At 37.6% G+C, this 20,645-nt stretch overlaps 1 protein-coding gene across 3 annotated transcripts; it reads right to left on the reverse strand.

Annotated features, from left to right (window-relative positions):
* Positions 1–814: 814 nt before the first annotated feature.
* Positions 815–19,218, reverse strand: ash2l (ash2 like, histone lysine methyltransferase complex subunit). Of its 3 annotated transcripts, none has more exons than XM_056240704.1 (17): positions 19,072–19,218; positions 18,426–18,492; positions 17,381–17,526; positions 17,211–17,299; positions 16,195–16,289; positions 16,014–16,109; positions 15,808–15,903; positions 12,778–12,853; positions 12,663–12,680; positions 11,510–11,612; positions 8,650–8,867; positions 7,743–7,910; positions 6,911–7,104; positions 6,659–6,751; positions 6,476–6,574; positions 2,569–2,628; positions 815–1,583 (listed from the first exon to the last, which is right to left on the reverse strand). In XM_056240704.1, the coding sequence occupies exons 1-17, from the start codon at positions 19,116–19,118 to the stop codon at positions 1,476–1,478; spliced, it is 1,773 nt and encodes a 590-aa protein (XP_056096679.1). In that variant the 5' UTR covers positions 19,119–19,218; the 3' UTR covers positions 815–1,475. The 3 variants fall into 3 exon arrangements, with proteins under 3 accessions (XP_056096679.1, XP_056096678.1, XP_056096680.1); XM_056240703.1 differs by having other exon boundaries at positions 12,663–12,698; XM_056240705.1 differs by lacking the exon at positions 12,663–12,680.
* Positions 19,219–20,645: the final 1,427 nt, after the last annotated feature.

The raw sequence follows: 20,645 nt of genomic DNA on the forward strand, positions 1-20,645 counted from the left end.
ATTTGCGTTGGAAAATCTTTCGCCCTCAAGCGTGGATTACTATTTTAATGACTTTATTAAATTCGCCAAACAACGGTAAAAGTCATATGTCACATTAAGTCATAATTTTACCCTGATAATCAATCGAGTTCTCCGTGAGTTGTATTTTAAATCAGTCTAGTCCGATCTGATCGATCCGTGAATAAATCTCGTGAATCGGATCAACCGATTCATCAAAAAGATCCAATTCAAAAATAACGGTTAAATAATAAAATACAACATTTCTACTTCCCTCACGAACTGGCCAATTGAACCAGAGATGTCATTTTCATTCAATAACCTGGAATATTAATGTAATTTACATATAAAATGCAATGTGGGAATGACAATAAAAACGCCTTTTATTTTTTATCTCTATTGTTGTAGAACAGGGGTCTGGGTCAGGAGGCTGAACCAATATATCGCTCCTCATCTGCAGAAGAGCTGTAAGGACTGAAAAGAAAGAAGAAAAAAGTACTTTTTATCCTCATTTTTTTATTCTTTTAAAAGAAACTATGGCTTCATCACTGGAGAGGTTATTCAAAGAGTCATTGTTAAATACTGAAAAGATATTGTGTAGCACTACATTTACTGTCACAAACCCTACCATCTGCAAGGTTTGGGAATAATTTTCATACTTTCATAATACAAAAAAAGATTTTAAGATACTTTGTATGCTCAATTTGTAAATAAAAGAGAAAGTCATTGTGAAAATTGTGTTTGCTTGTTGCATAAATTAAATATTGAATTTTAACAGTGTAGAAATATCACAAAACATACATGTATGAAAACATGGTTAAAGTCTTAAGAGTAACTTTATTAAAACAAGTTTGTGTATAAAACATGGTTTACAAAAAAAGATATTTTACACCTATCTGAATGACTACAAACCAATTAACAAATAAACAACAGATAAAAAACCATGAATGGAAACACATGACCTCTGAGAACACACTCAGGTCAAACACACAACTGAACGTCTGCCTTTAACAGGTTAATGTGCTTTAAGGGTAAAAACACCACTGATGCAGTTCACTAATAAGGATGCTGTAAAAGGAAATGAAATGACTGATACCAAGATAGATCTGCGGTATGAGGAAATGTAACGAAACATTAACTTCTTGCATAAGACACACCACCCCAAATACATCATAATCTAACTGGATTCATCTATCAACATCATGCTCTGGTGCACTATGATATTTCATAAAAAGAAAACTGAAGTATGAGACATGCATGTTGATTTCTATGAGAAAACCCTTCTCAATCCTGCATGAAAAACAAGGGACGGGTACAACTGCAACCGATACAAAACAGATGATTTAATCAAATATATTCGACATTTCTTGGTCATAGAGAATGGTACATGAAAAGCATGACGGAATAGTTTTCAGATACATGGGCTATGAATATGGCATCCATATCAGTCAGTCTGTGTTCTCAGACAGTGTCGGTCTTCAACCTTCCCACGGTGGGCTCCGCCGGCCGTCTACGTCTGTCTCCACGTGGTACAGCATGTCTGCCAGCGTGTGTTCAATGACTGCACCCCAACCCATGTCACTCATCTGAGGATTCACGACAAAACCACAATCATCACCATGACAACAGTGAAAAACAACATGGTACAATAGTTCAAAACATTGCAGATCATTGTACTTTAACTGTATGTAACGCAGAATTTAATACTGGGAATTATAACTAAAGAAATATTGATATTTAAATACATGCACTGAAATTAAGAGATTTCTGAAGGATCATGTGACACTGAAGACTGGAGTAATGATGCTGAAAATTCAGCTTTTATCATAGGAATAAATGACATTAGAAAACAGTTATTTGAAATTGTCACTGGAAGTATTTTTTATGTAGTTCAAGCATAATTGAATTAGCACGTCCCTGATATTGAGCTAGTTAAATAGCTCCGCGCTTCTCACGCGTTCATCATGCAGGGCTGCCTGTCCGTGATCACGAATCATCCACTCACGCCTCTTTTTTATCAGGTTTTTCCTGCTTTCCCCTGCATTCAGTAGTGCCATTTTGTTCTGGCTTAGTCAGCACATAAAGGCCAATGTTTTGTAATAGCACCATGCTACTCGTACAAAATGTAGTTATTGTTTAATTCAAGACCAGTGTTTATTTTCACATACTTTCCAGTCCTTGAATCCATGTGTCTGAAATTTAAGTACTTTTTCAAGAAGTGTGGGAACCCTGAAGCACACGCTTCCCTAGAATGCCATTCTATGATTCATGCTACGTCTGTCATCCGTAGTATTAATGTCTTCGCTAGAAATAAAGGGCCAAAGCCGTTAATAATAAGGTGTAGTACAAAGTCCACCTGCTTTCAATCATACAATGCATCCGTCTCAGTTTAAAACGAACCATCATTTTGGTATCGCAATTATTTAATGGGCTGTTAACAAAATATCATCTATAACATAACTCAGAGCCCTAATAGAAATATGCCTTTATTTTGGCAATTACCCATAGGAATATATATATATATCAATCAGTACTAATAGGAAAGGTATTCAAGTGTGATTTCATACTTACTGGCTGATATGTGATGTCTTTTGGTGGGTATTTAAAGTGTGGTCCGAAATTAACAGACACCTGGAAAGAGGAAACAGCATTAACAATGGTATGGGCCCATTGGTTTTGGTTCATAGATGTGCAACACGCTCTTTTCAATTGCATCATCTCCACATCATTCATACAGCACCATCTAGAGTATATACAGAGTAACTAATGACAGTTTTATGATACACACTTTAAAAAGGCACACTATGCAGGAATTCCGTTTTTGTCAAACAGCGACCCCTAGAGTCGCTGTGGAGTACTTGTATTTAACGTTACTGTCGTAAATACCACTCACGCACTCAAGGCCTGATACCCCTTTGAAGCTGTTATATTAAGGTACAAATTTTGCATACTGTGCCTTTAAATAAGAGATCTAGCGCTAAAATGTGTTTTTGAACTCAAGCTGAGCGCTCGTGTCCGCTGCTATCAGTGTCATGGATACTGTGTTCTCTTGTGGCGCGCGCAGTCTTCACTCGGACGCGCTCTTTAATCTATCGCCGTTGTGGAGACTCTCTATTCATTCCGGTGAAATCACAAAATAAAATGCACACAAACGTTTCCCTGCTTGATATAGACTGTAACCACTGATGAACATATTCAGTTTTGATGAGAGAAAAAAAAACTTAGAACCTGCAACATCTGACACGCTTGGAAAAAGATTACCACTAGAACATTAAAGAACTCAAACAAAACTTGCGGATCGATGCATTTATTTACGGGTTGAGAGGCTCATTCTCTTTTCCTTTTCCTAGTCTCTTCCCACTGTGTTTTCTTTGCTTTTTCCATCGTCGAGTATCATCAGTATTAAAGACTTTTAAAATCATTTACCTCAAAACTCACTTACATGATCCGATGTGGATTCTGATCACCGTATATGGTAGAAATATTGCAAATGCAAAAGACTATGCACGCTAACTATTACCATAGTACTAAACATGGTAAATATGAACGCTTGAAGAAATTAGACAAAAATCATAAAGGCTATCACAATCATGTTTTTATTTTATCTGCCTACGTCTTGTCTCTTTATACCGGACTATCATAAAATAAAGCAAAACATTTTTCAGGAGCTTCCTCTGTTTCTCTGACTGAAAATATAACTGTAGCTTAACTGGGAGAGAGTGCTGAAGCTCATCAGGCCGTATTTTGGGTGGCATATTTGTAGAAATTATCATTTTTCTAAATGTGATGTAAACAGGGTGCGATTTGTGAAAAAAACAGAGGGGGGGATGTTTTGAAAAAGTTGTATTCATAAAAATAAATCATGAGAACATGAACTTCATCACTGCATTTGCAGGAATTGTAAAATCTTTTTTCTTATTAACTCATGAAGTAGCCTAACGCAATATTTTTACTCTAATAGCTTATATGAACTGTGATCACGCACAACGAAAAAACACGCAAGAATTAAATCCCCCTCCCAGTAGCTACCATGGATAGTGCCACTCGGCTTGACATGTCAAAACACTTATTTATGAATGGCAAAATTAAATGGCACAACGTAGTGTCAACTTAAACATAAATAGGCTATAGTGTAGGCCTTTGCATCATACTAGGAAAACGGTCTTTTTCTGCTTTCCTGTGGGAAAATCCGCAGCTTTCCAGTGGGTGGTCCATTTCGGATTTTATTGTTCTATCGCACTGACAGTTCACGTTACAGCGCTTTACTTAGTTTAGGCTAGGCTACTTCTATCAGTCTGCTGAACCATGGATTGATTGCAAAGTTAAACCATCACAGTAGAAACAGTTGTACTGCTGTTAAAAGTAACAACGTTAACGTTACATCGCGATGCTGAGCTACAGTGAAATGATAGAAAAGACAGATGCATTATCTGTGTCAATTCACGTCTACCGCGCCGCGCTAAACGCCTCAGTCTCGCAAGTGTTGATAGGCTATTACTCGTGAGGAGTAACCAATCAGATAGCGCCCAATCAGATGGGCGGGGCATTGAGCAAGTCTGCAGAGAGGTGATTACAGAGGCTGCGGCCGCTATACCAGAGCCAGCCGAAGGAGCGCATTTTTAAATAAAATTGACTTTAATCAAACCACGGACTCGTGATAAGTTTTGTGATCCGTCTCGCCACTAGTGTAGTAGCACTGATCACTTTGAGGGGGGGACAAAAATTATTTAAAAATAATTAAGCAGAGGCAGGGATACTTTGACCAGAAAGGGGGAAATCCCCTTTAAGGGGGAAATCCCCCCCCCCCCCCCCCCCCTAATGACTAATGTGCAATTTTGACCCAAATTAATTCATTATGATCAATGTATCAGTTTTGATTATAAACCTGTGGTAAAACATCGATTCTTGGGTTTTAAATATTCAAGTAAACTACAAAAATGCCAGCAAACGGTCGCTTTTATCATGTTTGTTTTGCGATCACGCTGTTTCCAGTGATTTCTTTCTGGTTAGTTTCCTGAAAAAACTTCCATTTGTTGGTGAAATGAAGGGTTTGTGTGACGTTGTTCCAGAGAGGCGTGTTACGGGCGTGTTTTAGTGAAGCGCTGTGGAGCATCTGGCCCGACAGTGGAAACGAAGTGGGTTTTGGGCTCGGTGCTACAGGCTTTTAGCCCGTTTAAAGCCCTGGCTCGCACTGGCCTGACAGTGGAAACGAGGCTATTATGTGGGCCGAATCAAAACGAGGACATGAACTGTGATGCCGTGAAAATGAATCACCCACAGACAGAGTTACAAATAGAAAGCACAAATTTAAAAGATTTGGGGTCAGTGAGTTTTGAATTTTAAAAAAAAATATTAATATTTTTATTCTGTATATATATATGCATTAAATTGACAGTAAAGACATTTATAAATGTTACAAAAGATTAAATTAAATGCTGTTCTTTTGAACTTTCTATTCATAAAAGAATCCTGAAAAAATTTTATCAGTTTCCACAACAATCTGACGCAGCACAATTGTTTTCAACATTTATAAATCAAAAAAATGTTTCTTGAGCAGCAAATCATATTAGAGTGATTTCTGAAGGATCATGTGACACTGAAGACTGGAGTAATGATGCTGAAAATTCAGCTTTGATCACAGGAATAAATTACATATATTACAATAGAAAACAGTTATATGAAATTGTAATAATATTTCCATATATTACTGTTTTTACTGTATTTTTTTAATCAAATTAATGCAGCCTTGGAGAGCAGAAGAGACTTTCAAAAACGATTAAAATCTTTTCGACCCCAAACTTGTGATTGTGCATAATCAAAAGCAAGATCCTCAATAAGATGAACGTTATAACATGCACAAAGTAAATCAAAGAGCTGTATACATATTTTTTTTTTTGTCTTGATTTACTCCCAATAAAGGGAAAATCTGACTTTTTTAGGGTACATTTGGAAGACAACACTGTTCTAAAAACTGAAAAGTTTTGCATACAGACGACAACGTTTTGTCAAAACGATCCCCGTTCACCCGGAAACGACTGAAAACGCTGTATTATGCATGCCAGGCCAGTAGCTGGCGATGTAAGAAATACTACACACATAAGCATTTTCTACTGAGTGGTGAACACAAACAATAAATAATGCGTCCCTGCTGTCGTAGTAGTGGTATTGATGTAGTAAATCTACACTTTGCTGGAGAAGAGTTAATAAATTCAGTATCTTGAGCAGCACAAACACAGTCCTGTAGTGCGCCATTGTTGTTTTGGCTGTCAAGTACTCGCGTATGCCTATAGACTGAACACGTAATACGCATGACGTCATAAAACGGAAGAAGTTTTTGTAGGCGGAGACGAAGATTTTATCGTTTTCAAAAACTTGCACTTAGAAGCCTTTTTCAAAAGTTAGCATTTTCAGGCCCCCAAAACGCCATTGTAGTGTAAACAAAAGACCAAAAAACATTTTTGGTTGAAAAGGGCCATACCGTGCAGCTCTTGTAGAGGGATATGGCGGGGTAGTACATCCCCTCAAACAGATTCTCATAGGCCACACCTTGATTCGCTCCGTTCTTGAAAAATATCATCTAAAAACAAACACATGAGACATCAATGATGACATCATAATGCAATATTTTGAATGCATCAATACAATGCAATGAAACACTCACTCGGCTGATACTGGTGGGTTTTAAATTCTTCTCGGCCTTGTCCACGTAATCTTTCTCTTCAAAGTACAAGTAGCTTTTGAATTTGATCAGCGCCTTTGAGGAGAATCAACAATATTATCACTTAAGATGACATTAGAGAATTCATTTTATCCTTCAGGAGAGCGCTAGCACATAGATGACCTCCAAGCCGAATCATACCAGAATGTTTTTTAAAAAATAAGTAAAAGAACAAACTATTCAGTTTGTTCATACCTTGTCCTTGTACGTGTCAGGCAGAGCCTTGGCGGTTTCGGTCTCGTCTGGAAGCTGGATGAAAAAGCCCAAGATGTCGCCCTGACCGTAGCCGTCAGAGTAATGCTTTCCGATGGACTGATGGAAGCGTGTTCCTTTCTTACTGCGCCACGAGTAGCTGAACTTATCATAACCCAGAGGAGCTTGAAGGTTTCCTGGGATAAAAGACATATGATGAACACTGTAAATACACAGAGTATATTGCAGTATGAGTCGCACCAAGTCAAAATTGCATTGTTGAGAGAGAGAGAAAACACACACACACACACACACACACACACACAGAGGTAAATCACATCTAAAATAGTTCCCCTAACTCCACAACAAATTATTTAAATTTAATGGTACAGAAGTGAAATGAATTTAATAAGTCCTTTTTTTTTTTTTAAGAGCTTACATTTATTTAATGCAAATCTGAATACTTGAGCAGCAAATCATCATATTAGAGTGATTTCTGAAGGATCATGTGACACTGAAGACTGGAGTAATGATGCTGAAAATTCAGCTTTGATCACAGGAATAAATTACATTTTATTATTTTGAATTGTAATAATATTTCACAATATTACGTTTTTTACTGTATTTTCGATCAAATAAATTATTCCAAACTTTTGACCAGTAGTGTACCTCTCACATTCAGCACAAATCTAAATATATTTAGCATATTTGTATGCTTGCGTTTAATTGCATTTTACAAGTCGCAGCACATTTCAGATGATAAAAAACAGGATTTTTTTTTTTTTTTAAATACGGTAAGCTTCTGTAACTGTGAAGCGTTGTTACAGTTACAGACCTAAAGGCTGCGACCAGCCCAGCCGAGCCGCAGTGTCCGGAGGCATCTCGTCCACAGTGACCTCAAAATACCACGAGCCCTTTCTGACCCCATGAGACGCTCGGACCATCGAGTAGCCCTTCTCTCCGGTCACCGTCAAGCGGTCGTCTGAAATCTTTAACTGTGGAGCTGAAACAGTCAAAAAGAGATAGTAAACCATGGTGGTTTACAAGCACAAGGTTTGTTTTGATTGGCTGTTCTGGGGTGTGTTTCCCGTACAACGACGTAACTCACTGCTAAACTACCGTAGTACGATGCATCGTTGAAGAAATCAACTAGCTAGTCACGACTGTTTCCCGAAACCGTATTGTCACAAATTGGTCGTCAACTACATTGGTTTATGATGTCACGCAGGTGGTGGAGTAATAACTCTTTTTAATGAATCTGTTTGAGATTGAATTAATGCTAGATGTTTTGCTATACAGACATGGCCTCTGAGGACTATCTCTTGTTTTTCTCAGTTATTTTGCTTTATTTCCAGATTCAATCATAGGCTCGTTCTTGCGTACTAGAGCACATTTACACATGAGCACTCTTCAAAAACGGTGCTTTAAATCTCTTGACAAACTAAAAGACGTAAATGACATTTGTATGTATTCTAAATAAAACACACAGGTTGTACTGAATGTCAGCTTGCTTATTTGGCTCAAAAAAAGGATTTATTGAGTCCACATGTCATGCAAACTAGAAACTGCTTCTAAACACAGATCGAGAGCTGTCGTTCCAAACACACAAGTTTGCGAATGTTCGTTAGAACGATGGTTTCGGGAAACACCGACTCGTGGAACTATGCTGATAACGACGGAACTTGCGACCATAGTTGGCTAACGATGCTTTTGGGAAACGCACCCCTGGATGACACATGTACCTCTGTCGTGCAGCGCCAGCAGCACGCGCTCATACAGACACGCGCGGTACAGGTCTCCAGGGATGGGCTTCCCGGCCCAGCAGTCCAGCTCCAGTTTCTCCGGGTCAGGAGCGTGAGGATCCGGCTCGGCTAGGATGTAGCGATACCCATCCTTGTTGAAGGGGTGCTCAAGAGGGTAACCATGAGGTGGCAGGCGCTGCGCTGAGAACAGCGGGTCACTAAAACAGAGTAATGTTTTGCTCCGATCAGCATTTACAAAACAGATAGGGTGAATTTTCATTTCATGTCGACTTTAAAGAATTAGTTCACTTCAGAATTAAAATTTCCTGATAATTTACTCACCCCCACGTCATCCAAGATGTTCATGTCTTTCTTCAGTCAAAAATAAATTAAGGTTTTTGAGGGAAAAATTCCAGGATTTTTCTCCATATAGTGACTTCAACGGTTATCAATGGGTTGAAGGTCCAAATTACAATTCAATGCAGCTTCAAAGAGCTCTACATGATCCCAGCTAAGGAATAAGAGTCTTATCTAGCCAAACCATCGCTCATTTAAAAAATCAATCAATAATTATATACTTTTTAACCACAAATGCTCATCTTGCACCAGCTGTGATGCGCCACACATTACGTAATCACGTTGAAAGGTCAAGTGTGACGAAGGGTGGAAGTACCAACCTAGTGTTTACAAAGCGAACGTGCAAAGACCAAGTCAAACGCTATTTACATAAAAATTTTAACAAATAAAAGGTAAAAAGTTGGAGGAGAAAATGAGAGTTTCCATCTACGTCAGGTTACCGCCTGACCTTTCCAGCGTGATTACGTAATGCGTGAAGTCGCGGACGTGCAAGACGAGCATTTATGGTTAAAAAGTATATAAATGTTTAATTTTTTTAGAAAATGACCGATGTTATACGCTAGATAAGACACTTATTCCTTGGCTGGGATCATGTAGAGCCATTTGAAGCTGCATTAGAGGTCTGCTACCCGAAAAACTCACGGGTTTCGGGTCGGGTTCGGGTTAATGTTTAATGAATAGCCTCGGGTTCGGGTCGGGTTTGTAACTTAGAAAAACAATATAGGCTGTACATATATATAGTTTGTGTGCCGCTTGGCTGCTTGTTGTATTGTGATCGTAATTATATGAGCACACGAGAGAGAAAGTAGCCTATGTGACCAGTTTCAGCCGTCCTCCTCTGATTGCGGTGTTGTGACCGAAATAGTGCGAGCACATGCGCAAAACAGTTGTGTAAAATGATACATGAACCATTTTTATTTAATCATATCATTTTACAAAATGCACTATTTCATTCACAACACCACAATCAGAGGACAGCGCTGAAACCATCAGCTGTCGATGCTGTTCTCTTCCTTCATAACTCGTACTAAAAACGATAGGCTATATTTATGTAAATAGTTAGTTAGTTAAGCTTTATTATCCCACATGGGGCAATTAAGTTTACAGCCACCAGTCATATACAACATACCATCGACACAAAACAAAGAACACATTCTAAAACAATACATTAAATATACTCATACACTCATTCATTTAAAAGACTAATCGCTCTGGGGATCATGGACTTCTTAAACCTGTTGGTGTTACCCCGTGGAACTTTATAACGGCGCCCGGAAGGAAGCAGTAAAAACTCTTGGCACAACGGATGAGATGGGTCAGCAATAATAGCCTTAGCCTTCCTCAAACATCTGACCCTGTACACCTCGCTTGGGTCATTTAAGGCAATTCCAGCAATCGGTGCAGACCTCTGAGCTGCATTGAAACTGCAATTTGGACCTTCAACGCATTGAAGTCCTCTATATGGAGAAAAATCCTGGAATGTTCTCCTCAACCTTAATTTCTTTTGAGACATGAATATCTTGGATGACTGTAAATTATCAGGAAATTTTAATTCTGAAGTGAACTAATCCTTTAAAGTCCCTGTAAAGTCAAAATTAAGTATGTGTTCCGAGTTTGTCACACCACAGAAAAATGTGTTATTAGCCACCCAGCCAAATTTGAATGATAAAAAAGCCGGCAAGTACATAAAATAAGCTACCAAAATCTTGAAAAAATGAGCATTATTCTCTGCTCTCAAACGCTGGGGGCGTGTCCGCTGGCTGCGCTGAAACCACGCCCACTCGCGGTAAAGCATTGCAAAGCTGCCGACGGTGATATTAGGTGATACTGCTTTCGGGACGGGGAGATGAAGGCCGAGTCGGGAGATAGTCGGTTCGGCCCCATTCACCAGTAACAGCGGATTATCAGTGAATCCCAGTTGTCTCAGACGAAAGTTTATAAAACTATCCCGTGTAAAATGATCAATACAGAGGCGGGTGTTGGCGGTGATCCTCAGCTCTCCATCAAGGATGGCTCTTCACAAAATTAATCCACCTCTTCTTGATGTGATCGTTTTTAGGAAATTTAAATAAAGACACCGATCTGTTTTATACATGATCGCATCCAGGTAGTATGCATTTCCGTGTCGAAGGCATAGCTAGCTAGCAAATTGTAGGCTGTAGCAACTAATAGTACTGACAGTAACTCGCGATTGAGCGCAAACTGATGTGAATGTGCTCTATTGTTAGGGGAGGAGCCAGCCTCAGTGCGTCATCAAGTAGGGGCGTGTGCAGGAGGTCAGGGGCTCCAGTGCGTCATCGAGCCCTGTTTTAGCCCCGCCCAAAAAATCCGGAAAATAGCAATGGTGAAAAACTGTTTAACGGTCTAACTCCACAATTCAGTACTTCACAGTTCACAGTCTTTGTAATATGTTTTAGCAATACATTTCTAACATTTATAATGTGTTTAGAATTTTTTTTAGAATTGCCTTTACAGGGACTTTAAGATGTGCTTGTTGTCGTACCTGCGGGTTCTCTTGGCCGTTCCAGCTGCGGCTCCATCTTGTAGCTGCTGTTGTTTGCGTTTGGCTCCTCTTCCTTTTCCTGTAGCCGCTGGAGGAAGCCCACCTGTGACAGATCCATACCAGAGTCTCGATTCAAAAACTGATGATGCAGAATCAACCTCAGCCTGATTCACATGCTCTGATCATCCAAAGCTAACTTAAAGGTGCAGTATGTGAGATTGACAGCTAGCGGTTGAAATGGGTCCAAAGTCAAAATAGCGGAGAAAGCTGTTTTCCCCTCCTGCTCAGAATCGACGCTCACGCGGGTTGCCAGATTGAGGACACACAATAGGAACGAGCGCAATTCACAATGGAAGGCGAGGAGACTTACGAAAGTTGACGAGTTGATTTATTGATTTATGATGAGTTGATAGTTTTAATATGCTCCAGTTCATAGAGATTTTTAGATGGGTGCGGATAGAATCTGATCTCTGACTCAGTTTGTTCGCTGGCTTCCAAGGCTGCAGCAATATGCTGTGCTTTCCGCCAACTGGCAACCTGTGGTGGCGAAATACTATTGGGTAAATTCATTGGCAACGTGCGGTTTCGCATAGACCAAAACAGACATTACCTAATGGAATGGACATTTCAAAGTAAAATAACTGGCTGTACAAGTGTTTTCCAGAGACACCAGTATGTGAACTCAGCATGTTTTCTAAATATCTGTAAACATATGGTATTTTTATGCTTTAGTACAGTGAAAAACTTACATACAGCACCTTTAAAGCCCAAACCTAAATGCTTCCAGCAGTTTACATACAGAGCAGCCCGGCTGAGTGTTGATCAGGGATTGAGTTCAATCTAATGGTCAGCGTTTGACAAACACAACGATAAAGTGTGAAAGCAATATGCTTCAGTGACAGTCCATTGATATGTGCCAAAAGACATGACGGTTAGATTTTCGTTGTCTAACAGGGAAGAGAGGGGGCACAAGCACACAGAAACATGAATAGTGCCGACATCAGGCTGCAGATTGAGGAGACGTGGCCAAAAGGAGCAAGCAAGTCAATCAAGAGGGAAAAGATCAATGCAAAGCAAGGGGGAGTTACAGGAGCACCAAACCAAACACCAGCCTCCGATTTCAAAAGCCACACCAAAAACGATCCATATTCACCTGAAAAACTTGATCCACCTGGAATACAACGCACAGCTTTAAAGGAACTCCCTCAGCATTCAGAATTAAATATGCAACTTTAACAATTTCTGGAGCTTAGAGCATTCTGTCTTACCGTTCAACCCTCCAGCACCGGTGATGGTTGTCACCTGCTTCTGGTTGTCATACGACGGCCCAATATTGCCCAGATCCTGAATAAAACCAAATACAGAACATAAACTCAAATTATTAAAGTAGTTTTAAGATTAGTAAAACGGAAAACTGGGTATGCTAGAATACAGAATGCATTCTGCAATTATGCAATCCGTTTTTTTGCCCCCCTGGTACTGTATCCCACAATGCAATGCATCCCCTTCATTCATAACACTGGTCTACAATGTCTTAGTAGTCATCTGTTTCAGAGATAAAATGTACTATTTTTTATGTATATTGATGTGTTGAATTCAAATTTGACAAATAAAAAAAAAAATTGGATCCTGTTTCCAAGATAATTAAGTTTTTACGTCCGTGTAAAATAGATGTAAAATTCTAATTTTCAAACCTCTCTGTACAATTTTCAGACCATATTTAACAGAAATGGTTCATACAGCATTATTTTTTTTGCATTATATTTGGAATATAATTTTCTCTTTTTTTCATAGGTTTTCTCAAAGTGATAACATGCACTTAAATGATGAAGAACCTAAAACCCGTTATTAATTGCTTAAATTTACCTCTGACACATCGATTTGATCCTGTAAAGATCACCAAACATTAGGGGTGTAACGATACCCTCATGTCACGATTCGATACATGTCACGATACTGAACTCACGATACCATATTATTGCGATACTCCAAGACATATGATAAAAGGTTAACAAAAAATGTACTGTTGATTAAAATGCTAACTTTGATATTACATTGTGTGTGTAAATGAATAGGCTCTGTGCTTTTAACCCAAGGACAATGGTGACACCAGAATAAAAATATTCATGATTCTGAAGCTGACTATTTTAGAATATTCTTGCACTTTTTCACTGACTAGATATATTTCAAATAATGTTGGACACTTTTTACTGGTCAGGTAACATTTGGTATTATCAGGACCCACAAATATTCCCCCATTGCATTATTATACATTATAATCAACATTATATATAGTAGTTTAATGTAGTACTGACACTAAAACTCTGAAAACTTGAATTATTTTCTCACACAGTAAATTTTTGGGGGGAGAACTATCCACGATACATATTGTTGCATTTTTGTATTGCAATATATTGTGGCACGATATATTGTTACACCAAACATCGAAGTACAGTCTGATTTAGATGACCATTTGCCCCTTTATCGGTTTCTGGTTTGAGTGGCACACGCGCATTCATTTAGTGAAGTTCAAAAGAGACTTGCTTATGTTAAAGACAAACAGATTTGCGTAATGAAAACCTTGTTGTTGTTGTTGTTGTTGTTTACTTATTTATACCCGTAGGTAAATTTGTTTTACAGTGCAATGACATTCTATGGCATTCAATACAAAAAACACAAAAAACGTTGCTTTGATTTCATTCAGTTGTATTCATTAACGATCGCTAAACTTTTGCCATTGAATGATACATTATTTTTATTTTATATTTTAGAAAACTGAATCAGATATGCTTACTTTGCACACTCCAGTTAGAACACTAAGGTCTACTGGACAGTCGTTTCTAGACTCTCCAAGGTCTAGATGAAAAACCAGAGGGGACAGAGCTTTTTCAATAGCAGGTCCTACGCTCTGGAACTCGCTTCCTCTCAGTATTAGAGCACAGGGGTTAAAGTGAAAAAAATTCCTGAGCCTGAACTTTTTGGGGGGGGGGGGGGGGGGGGGGGGTTCGGAGTAGATAACCTTATCTTCAATGGCACCATTTATTTTCAAGTATTACAGCTGTATCTTAATGCCGTCTTTTTATGAATGAAAGCCAGTATCACTCATATTATATTTACTGATGTCTCGATGAAAATTATTTCCCCCCAAATTTTAAACATTAGGCTTCAAAAAATATAAAAACCTTTAATTTAAGTGAACTTAAACCAATCCTCACTTAAACCCATAATAAATGTCATTTACCTGTACCATACAGAAATTGAATAAGGTTATAAAACAGTCCGCACATACATTTGAAATGAAATACAGATTAATCCTTATCAAAGCTACAAGCGTTCTTTAGTCGAGGGCAGTTAGTAATTTTCTCTGTTCTCTCTGTTCTTTAGGTTAACTTTACTGACAGACAGAATTAATGCCTCCTGTCACTTTAAGATCTGCCGCTGCTGACAGGATCTCACGCGTTTCATTCTCTCACTACTATTTACTTCCATTTAAGATTGTATTTAACTCATTTAAGACTGTTCTTGTGAGGATACTCGACAAAACGGACATTTTGGCATAAATGTGTGTGTTATTGTTCGTTCAAGCGCGAAAGAGAACTTGATACTGGCGCGCGTCTTTCTGTGCGTCTCGTGTGTGTGTGTGCGCACGCGTGTCAGAAGGACATTCACTGAAAGCGCGTTCTCTTTTGTCTTGTCGCGCATGAGTGGTTTAAAGCATTTGCGTGAATAAGAGCGATCATAACCCTAGCTAAAGGATGACAGAAAGAACGGATGCTGCGTTAATTGCTTAAATATTTTAACACGTTAGCTGGACAAAAATGAATCGCATGCGAAAATAATCATTTTTTCCTCACGGCCGCACGCCGGAGATCCGGCACGATGCCGGAATACTTTATGCCCTGAGAGCAGCTACCTCTGTTGAGTGTTTTAAATCATTGTTAAAAACGTATCTTTTTGGACTGGCGTTCGAATATTAGCTGAGCTGTGACATTTTATTATTTACTGTCTGTTTTGGAAATAGTTTTTATCTCATGTTATTTCTTTACCTGTATAGCACTTTGGGGCAGTAGTGACTGCTTGTAAATGTGCTTTATAAATAAACTTTGACCTTGACCTTTGACCTTGAATGGGGGCAAAAGTTGTGAAACACAAATATTTTTCCATATTCTGTTTTCTTTTTTCCCCATAGTTATTCAGACCTGGAAATTACTCAAATAAAATTCCATACTGCGTAGCAACACTGATAATAACTACTCTGTCTATAAAGTAAACACTTTAAAAAGAGTTATGGGTCGCACCTGATCAAGCAAACCAAATTTGGGATAGTCCTCTTCAGGGTCTTTGCTGCCGGGGTCGGGATGTTCTTTCACCAGGAAAACATCACGCTCTTTAATCTGAGTCCAAACAACACAAGTCAACCTTTATAAAACTCTATAATCCACATTACAGACATAAAAAATTTTTTAAGAATCAAGAGAATCTCTCAAACATCTCAATTCCTCACCATAGTCTTGACAATATTATTTGGCCATGTCAGTTTGCCAGGCCTCTGACGGGTCGTCATACACTCCCAGTATTTGTCAATGAAAGGAATGATGTCCTTTACAAGAAACCAAACAACACCACTGAAACCACAATATGAAAGACATGGCACTACAATCAGTCAACTTCAGCTGAAAGTGTACCTTATCTTTAGAGAACATTGTTTTGGGATGCTCCTCTTGAGTTCTGGACCTCCATGTCAGATTTGCCAAAGCGGTGAGACACATCTCCTTCAGATCTGTGGATATAAAACCATTCCACAATTAAAAAGATAAAAGGAAAAAACATGTTCAGAATGTAATACTGATGTGCTTCACTGCACACTACCTATGTAACAATTAGAGATGCACCGGTCGACCGGTCATCTTTTTTTTTTTTTGTCCGATCTCTGTTCTGGACTTGGACACAAACTGCATTGCAATTATTTCCCAAAATGTCATTTGTGTGGAAATATTACAAAGTAATATTGTAAACTGGCCTGTGTTAACGTCCTGTTTACAGTATTGTTTATACAGAGATGGGACACAAGGACATGCAATGCTCAAAATAGAGGAAGAAAAATATAAATATTGAATTGGGGTGGGGATTTATATGGCTGTCTCTGAAGGGAACTGACTTTTCTTCAGAATAGTTTTGATGGCATTTTCTATTTCCTCTTACCTCCATATAAAGTAGTGTTTATAAGCGCAGCGCTGCTTTGTGTACAGCAAAAACCAAGAATATGCTATATATATATAGTCAGTCTGCTGTTTGTTTTGTGCAAGTATGTTTATGCAGAATAATTTCTCAAATCTAGAGTCAGACCACTCTATCTTGAAAGTTAAATCTTGAAATTAGACTATTTAATTGAAATAAAAAACAACTGCTCAAACTACATGTTTGTAGAGTCTTTGATTGGATTGTGATTAAAAAGCAGTAGTTGCCTCTCATTTCAAATGGCTAGAGAGATTTTTTTGATTAAGTTTGACTTGTAATAGAGCAAATAAATCTGCTTGAAAAAAAAAAAAAAAAATCAGCAACAAGTATCAGAATCTGCCCATTTTCCTGTAAAAAAATGGATTTGGCCATGAAAAATCCTGATCAGACCCTCTCTAGTACAATTCAAACAGCAGTTTGCAACAGTGATCATCAATTCAACAAATCAAACACATCCACTCACTTGCTTGTTTCCTCAAAAAGTATGTGTTCCCACTGTGGTGACACACGTTGCAGTGAAACACATAATTGGTCATGAACGGCAGGCAAGTTCTGCAGGAATGAGAAGACAGACAGTGTAAGTACATGCATGTGGGACACCCGTCCATCTCAGATAATAAGAGAGCAACGCACGCCGTGTCAATGCTGAACGTGTCTGCTGTAAACCACTTCATGCAAAGCGCACACTGCAGCTCCACTTCCCCCAGCTGACGGCCGCTCTCGTCGTCTCCAGAGCCCGTCTGTGTGTCCGCCGCCTCAGAACTGTCCCCGGCCGTGTCCTGAGGACACAAACACACACAATGTTATGTTGTACTGAAAACCTGCTTGAAAGTCACCATGAAACGGCACATTCTTTAGCCATTTGACTTCTGTAATGGTTATAGCTGAAATGAACTCATTTCAAAATTGATGTACTTTACACAGTTATTGAACCAAAATGAATCAACACTAAACTGATTTCAGCTGAATAATGACACTATTGTCTTTTTAGAGCTGCTTTACAGCAGAATTTAAATGAATTCTGTTTCCATCAATGAATCATTTTCCTTTTTATTACTGTAAATCTTACTTTGAAACAATCTGTATTGTATAAAGCGCCATAGAAATAAAGGTGACTTGACATTTCCAAGTGACACAGAATATTCAATGAGGTCTTAGGACTTTTATATACAAAATGTTAGACTTAATTATCCATGGGGAATTGATTTCAATGAAAGAATTAAGAAGCAGTGGTATTATTGTTAAATAAAACTAAAACTATAATAAAAAAAAAATCAGTAATTGAAAAAGCTGAAATAAAATATATATTATTACATGAAAAATTTTAAACTTAGAAAAACGACATGTTTAACTAGCTTAACTGAAATAAATAAGTTTATGTTAAAGTACTAAAATTACTCAAACTGAAATTAATTAAAGCTACATAAATATGAATATATATACCGTATAAATGACTAAAGCAAATAAAGAATTGCTAGAACTAAAAATTAAATAAAAACTAAAAATATAAAAATTAAGTGTAATTCAAAATATTAATAAATACTATAATACTATATAAATACAAAAATAGCAGTTAAGAAGATAAACAATATGTGAAATAGCGAAAATCATACACAATAAGAGAAGTAATGCGTGTTAAATGCATAAAGTACAATTCCTCATGTGTCAAACACAATACCATTGTATCTTTTCCACTGGAAGACTCAGTCTCCATGTTTGTGGTCAGATCTCCAAATGAAGAATCGCTGCAAAAACACACATGTGAGAATATGAGATATAAAAACTGCCAGAACTGATCAGTAACTTATTCTTTAAGGGGGGCATATCATAACCACGAGCTCATTCTCACTTCACAGCCCACATTTACATATCAACACCACTGACATCTAACGTTATATATCATTTATTATACAGTTGATCATCAGCACCTATTTACTATCCAGCTCTGATGAGTGACAGCATGCAAATCACAACAGAGGTCGGGGTGTATGAATTAAATGAAACGAATCTTTTGTTTTGGCAAGGAGCTTTAGGGTAAATAAAGTAATATCATGTTTATTTGCAGTAAGAACTATCAGTATGTTAATTATATAAACGTCAAATTAAAGAACACAGGGGACAAATCTCAAATAAATAAGACGAAACATCGTGAAAACACCATCAATTCATTGTAACACTTGACTCGAGTGCTGCTGTGGTTTAACGTTATGCGTTAAAAAAAAGCGATATTAATATAACAGAGATGCGCTATAGATCTGTTCATGTGTTTAATTACGCAATATCAGTGTGTTCGTTTAATAAAGTGTGTTTTAACTGGTTCTCACCCGTCTGCTGTGTCTCTCTCGGTCACAGAACGCGCCTCAGCAGCCATCTTTCAAATGACGACCAGAGATTCAAATCTCGCGATGACACAGCAGCTTCATCGCTGCCATTCTGTCCGTGATCCACCCTGTGGTCTCACGCACACTGACACCTGTCGGACAACTGTTGAATTACTGTGGAAAGCAGTAGTATAGTATTAGTATTAGTATATAGTAATATTCAATCTTTTAAAAAGACTGTTTATCTTTTTAAATCATGTGTTGTTTGTCCTTCAAGGTTATTTATTTATTTGTGTTTTGTATTGTAAAGATTTGTAATAATTTTAAACACACATTTTAAACATTAGCGACATGATAATTCATGTCAGCAATGTGTTAAAACCAGCTAATTCATGCTAGCAAAATGCTAAGTCATCTTAGCAAAGTGTTAAATCATGTAAGCAACATCCTAAAACATGCAAGCGATGTGTTAAATCATGTAAGCAAAATGATAAAAAAAAAACATGCTAACAATGTGTTAAATCATGCTAACAACATGATAATAATGCTAGCAACATGTGTTTTAAAACATGTTAGCAGTGTGTTAAATCATGCTAGCACCACGTTAAAACCATGGTTAAAACATGCTTTTGCGTGATGCAAACAAACTATTTCCACAAATCAAAGTGTCTCTTTCTTTCAATACACAGTGGACATCAGATCCATCGTAAACCTGTAAAACACGGTTTAAACATCTATTACTACTAAAACATCCTTTTGTTCCTCTGAAACTGCAGGACAGTTATGTGATGGACTGTTGTTACGCAGAGAGGCCAGACGCCCGCGGAGAGAGAATTGCCTTGTTGATGGCATGTAAAAGAGGATTGTTCCTATACATGCTGTTTTCTCTGTCCATCTCGCTGATGTATTGTTGACCATCTGTGACGTACAGACAGAATGACCCCTTATAAGTTTATTCTGAATCAACACTTTGTAAAAATCAAACAAAAAAAAAACACAATCATATATCGCATGCTATCATGGACAAAATGATTTAAAAAAAAAATAGATTAGCACATTTTTTAGATGGAATGAATAATTCCTAACATACACATGACATTGTGCCAAGTCTGTGATACAGAAATCCCTATCAGGTTCATTTAATTGCAGAACAACCTGGAGAATTTTTTTTTATTTTCAAAAATATATTAGTTTTTAATTGTTAAATTAATGTAAAATGAAAATATTTCATGAAACAAATAAGCATCTGTCTTAAAATTATTTAAATGTTTTGTCAATTTTTATTAAATTAGAAAGTAACATAAATACACAAATAAATATATATGTATACTATATATATGTGTGTGTGTGTGTGTGTGTGTTTGTGTATGTATATATATATATACATACATACACACACACACATATTATACAAACACAATCTTTTGTAAAATGCGATTAATCGATTTGTAAATATGAACAAAAATAGTGATTTCTGAAGGATCATGTGACACTGAAGACTGGAGTAATGATGCTGAAAACTCAGCTTTGATCACATGGAATAACTTACATTTTACTATATATTTACATAGAAAACT

The sequence above is a fragment of the Rhinichthys klamathensis genome, unplaced genomic scaffold, assembly GCF_029890125.1.
Source record: "Rhinichthys klamathensis goyatoka isolate OS25496 unplaced genomic scaffold, OSU_Roscu_1.1 h1tg000606l_1, whole genome shotgun sequence".
In the NCBI taxonomy this organism is placed as follows: domain Eukaryota; kingdom Metazoa; phylum Chordata; class Actinopteri; order Cypriniformes; family Leuciscidae; genus Rhinichthys; species Rhinichthys klamathensis.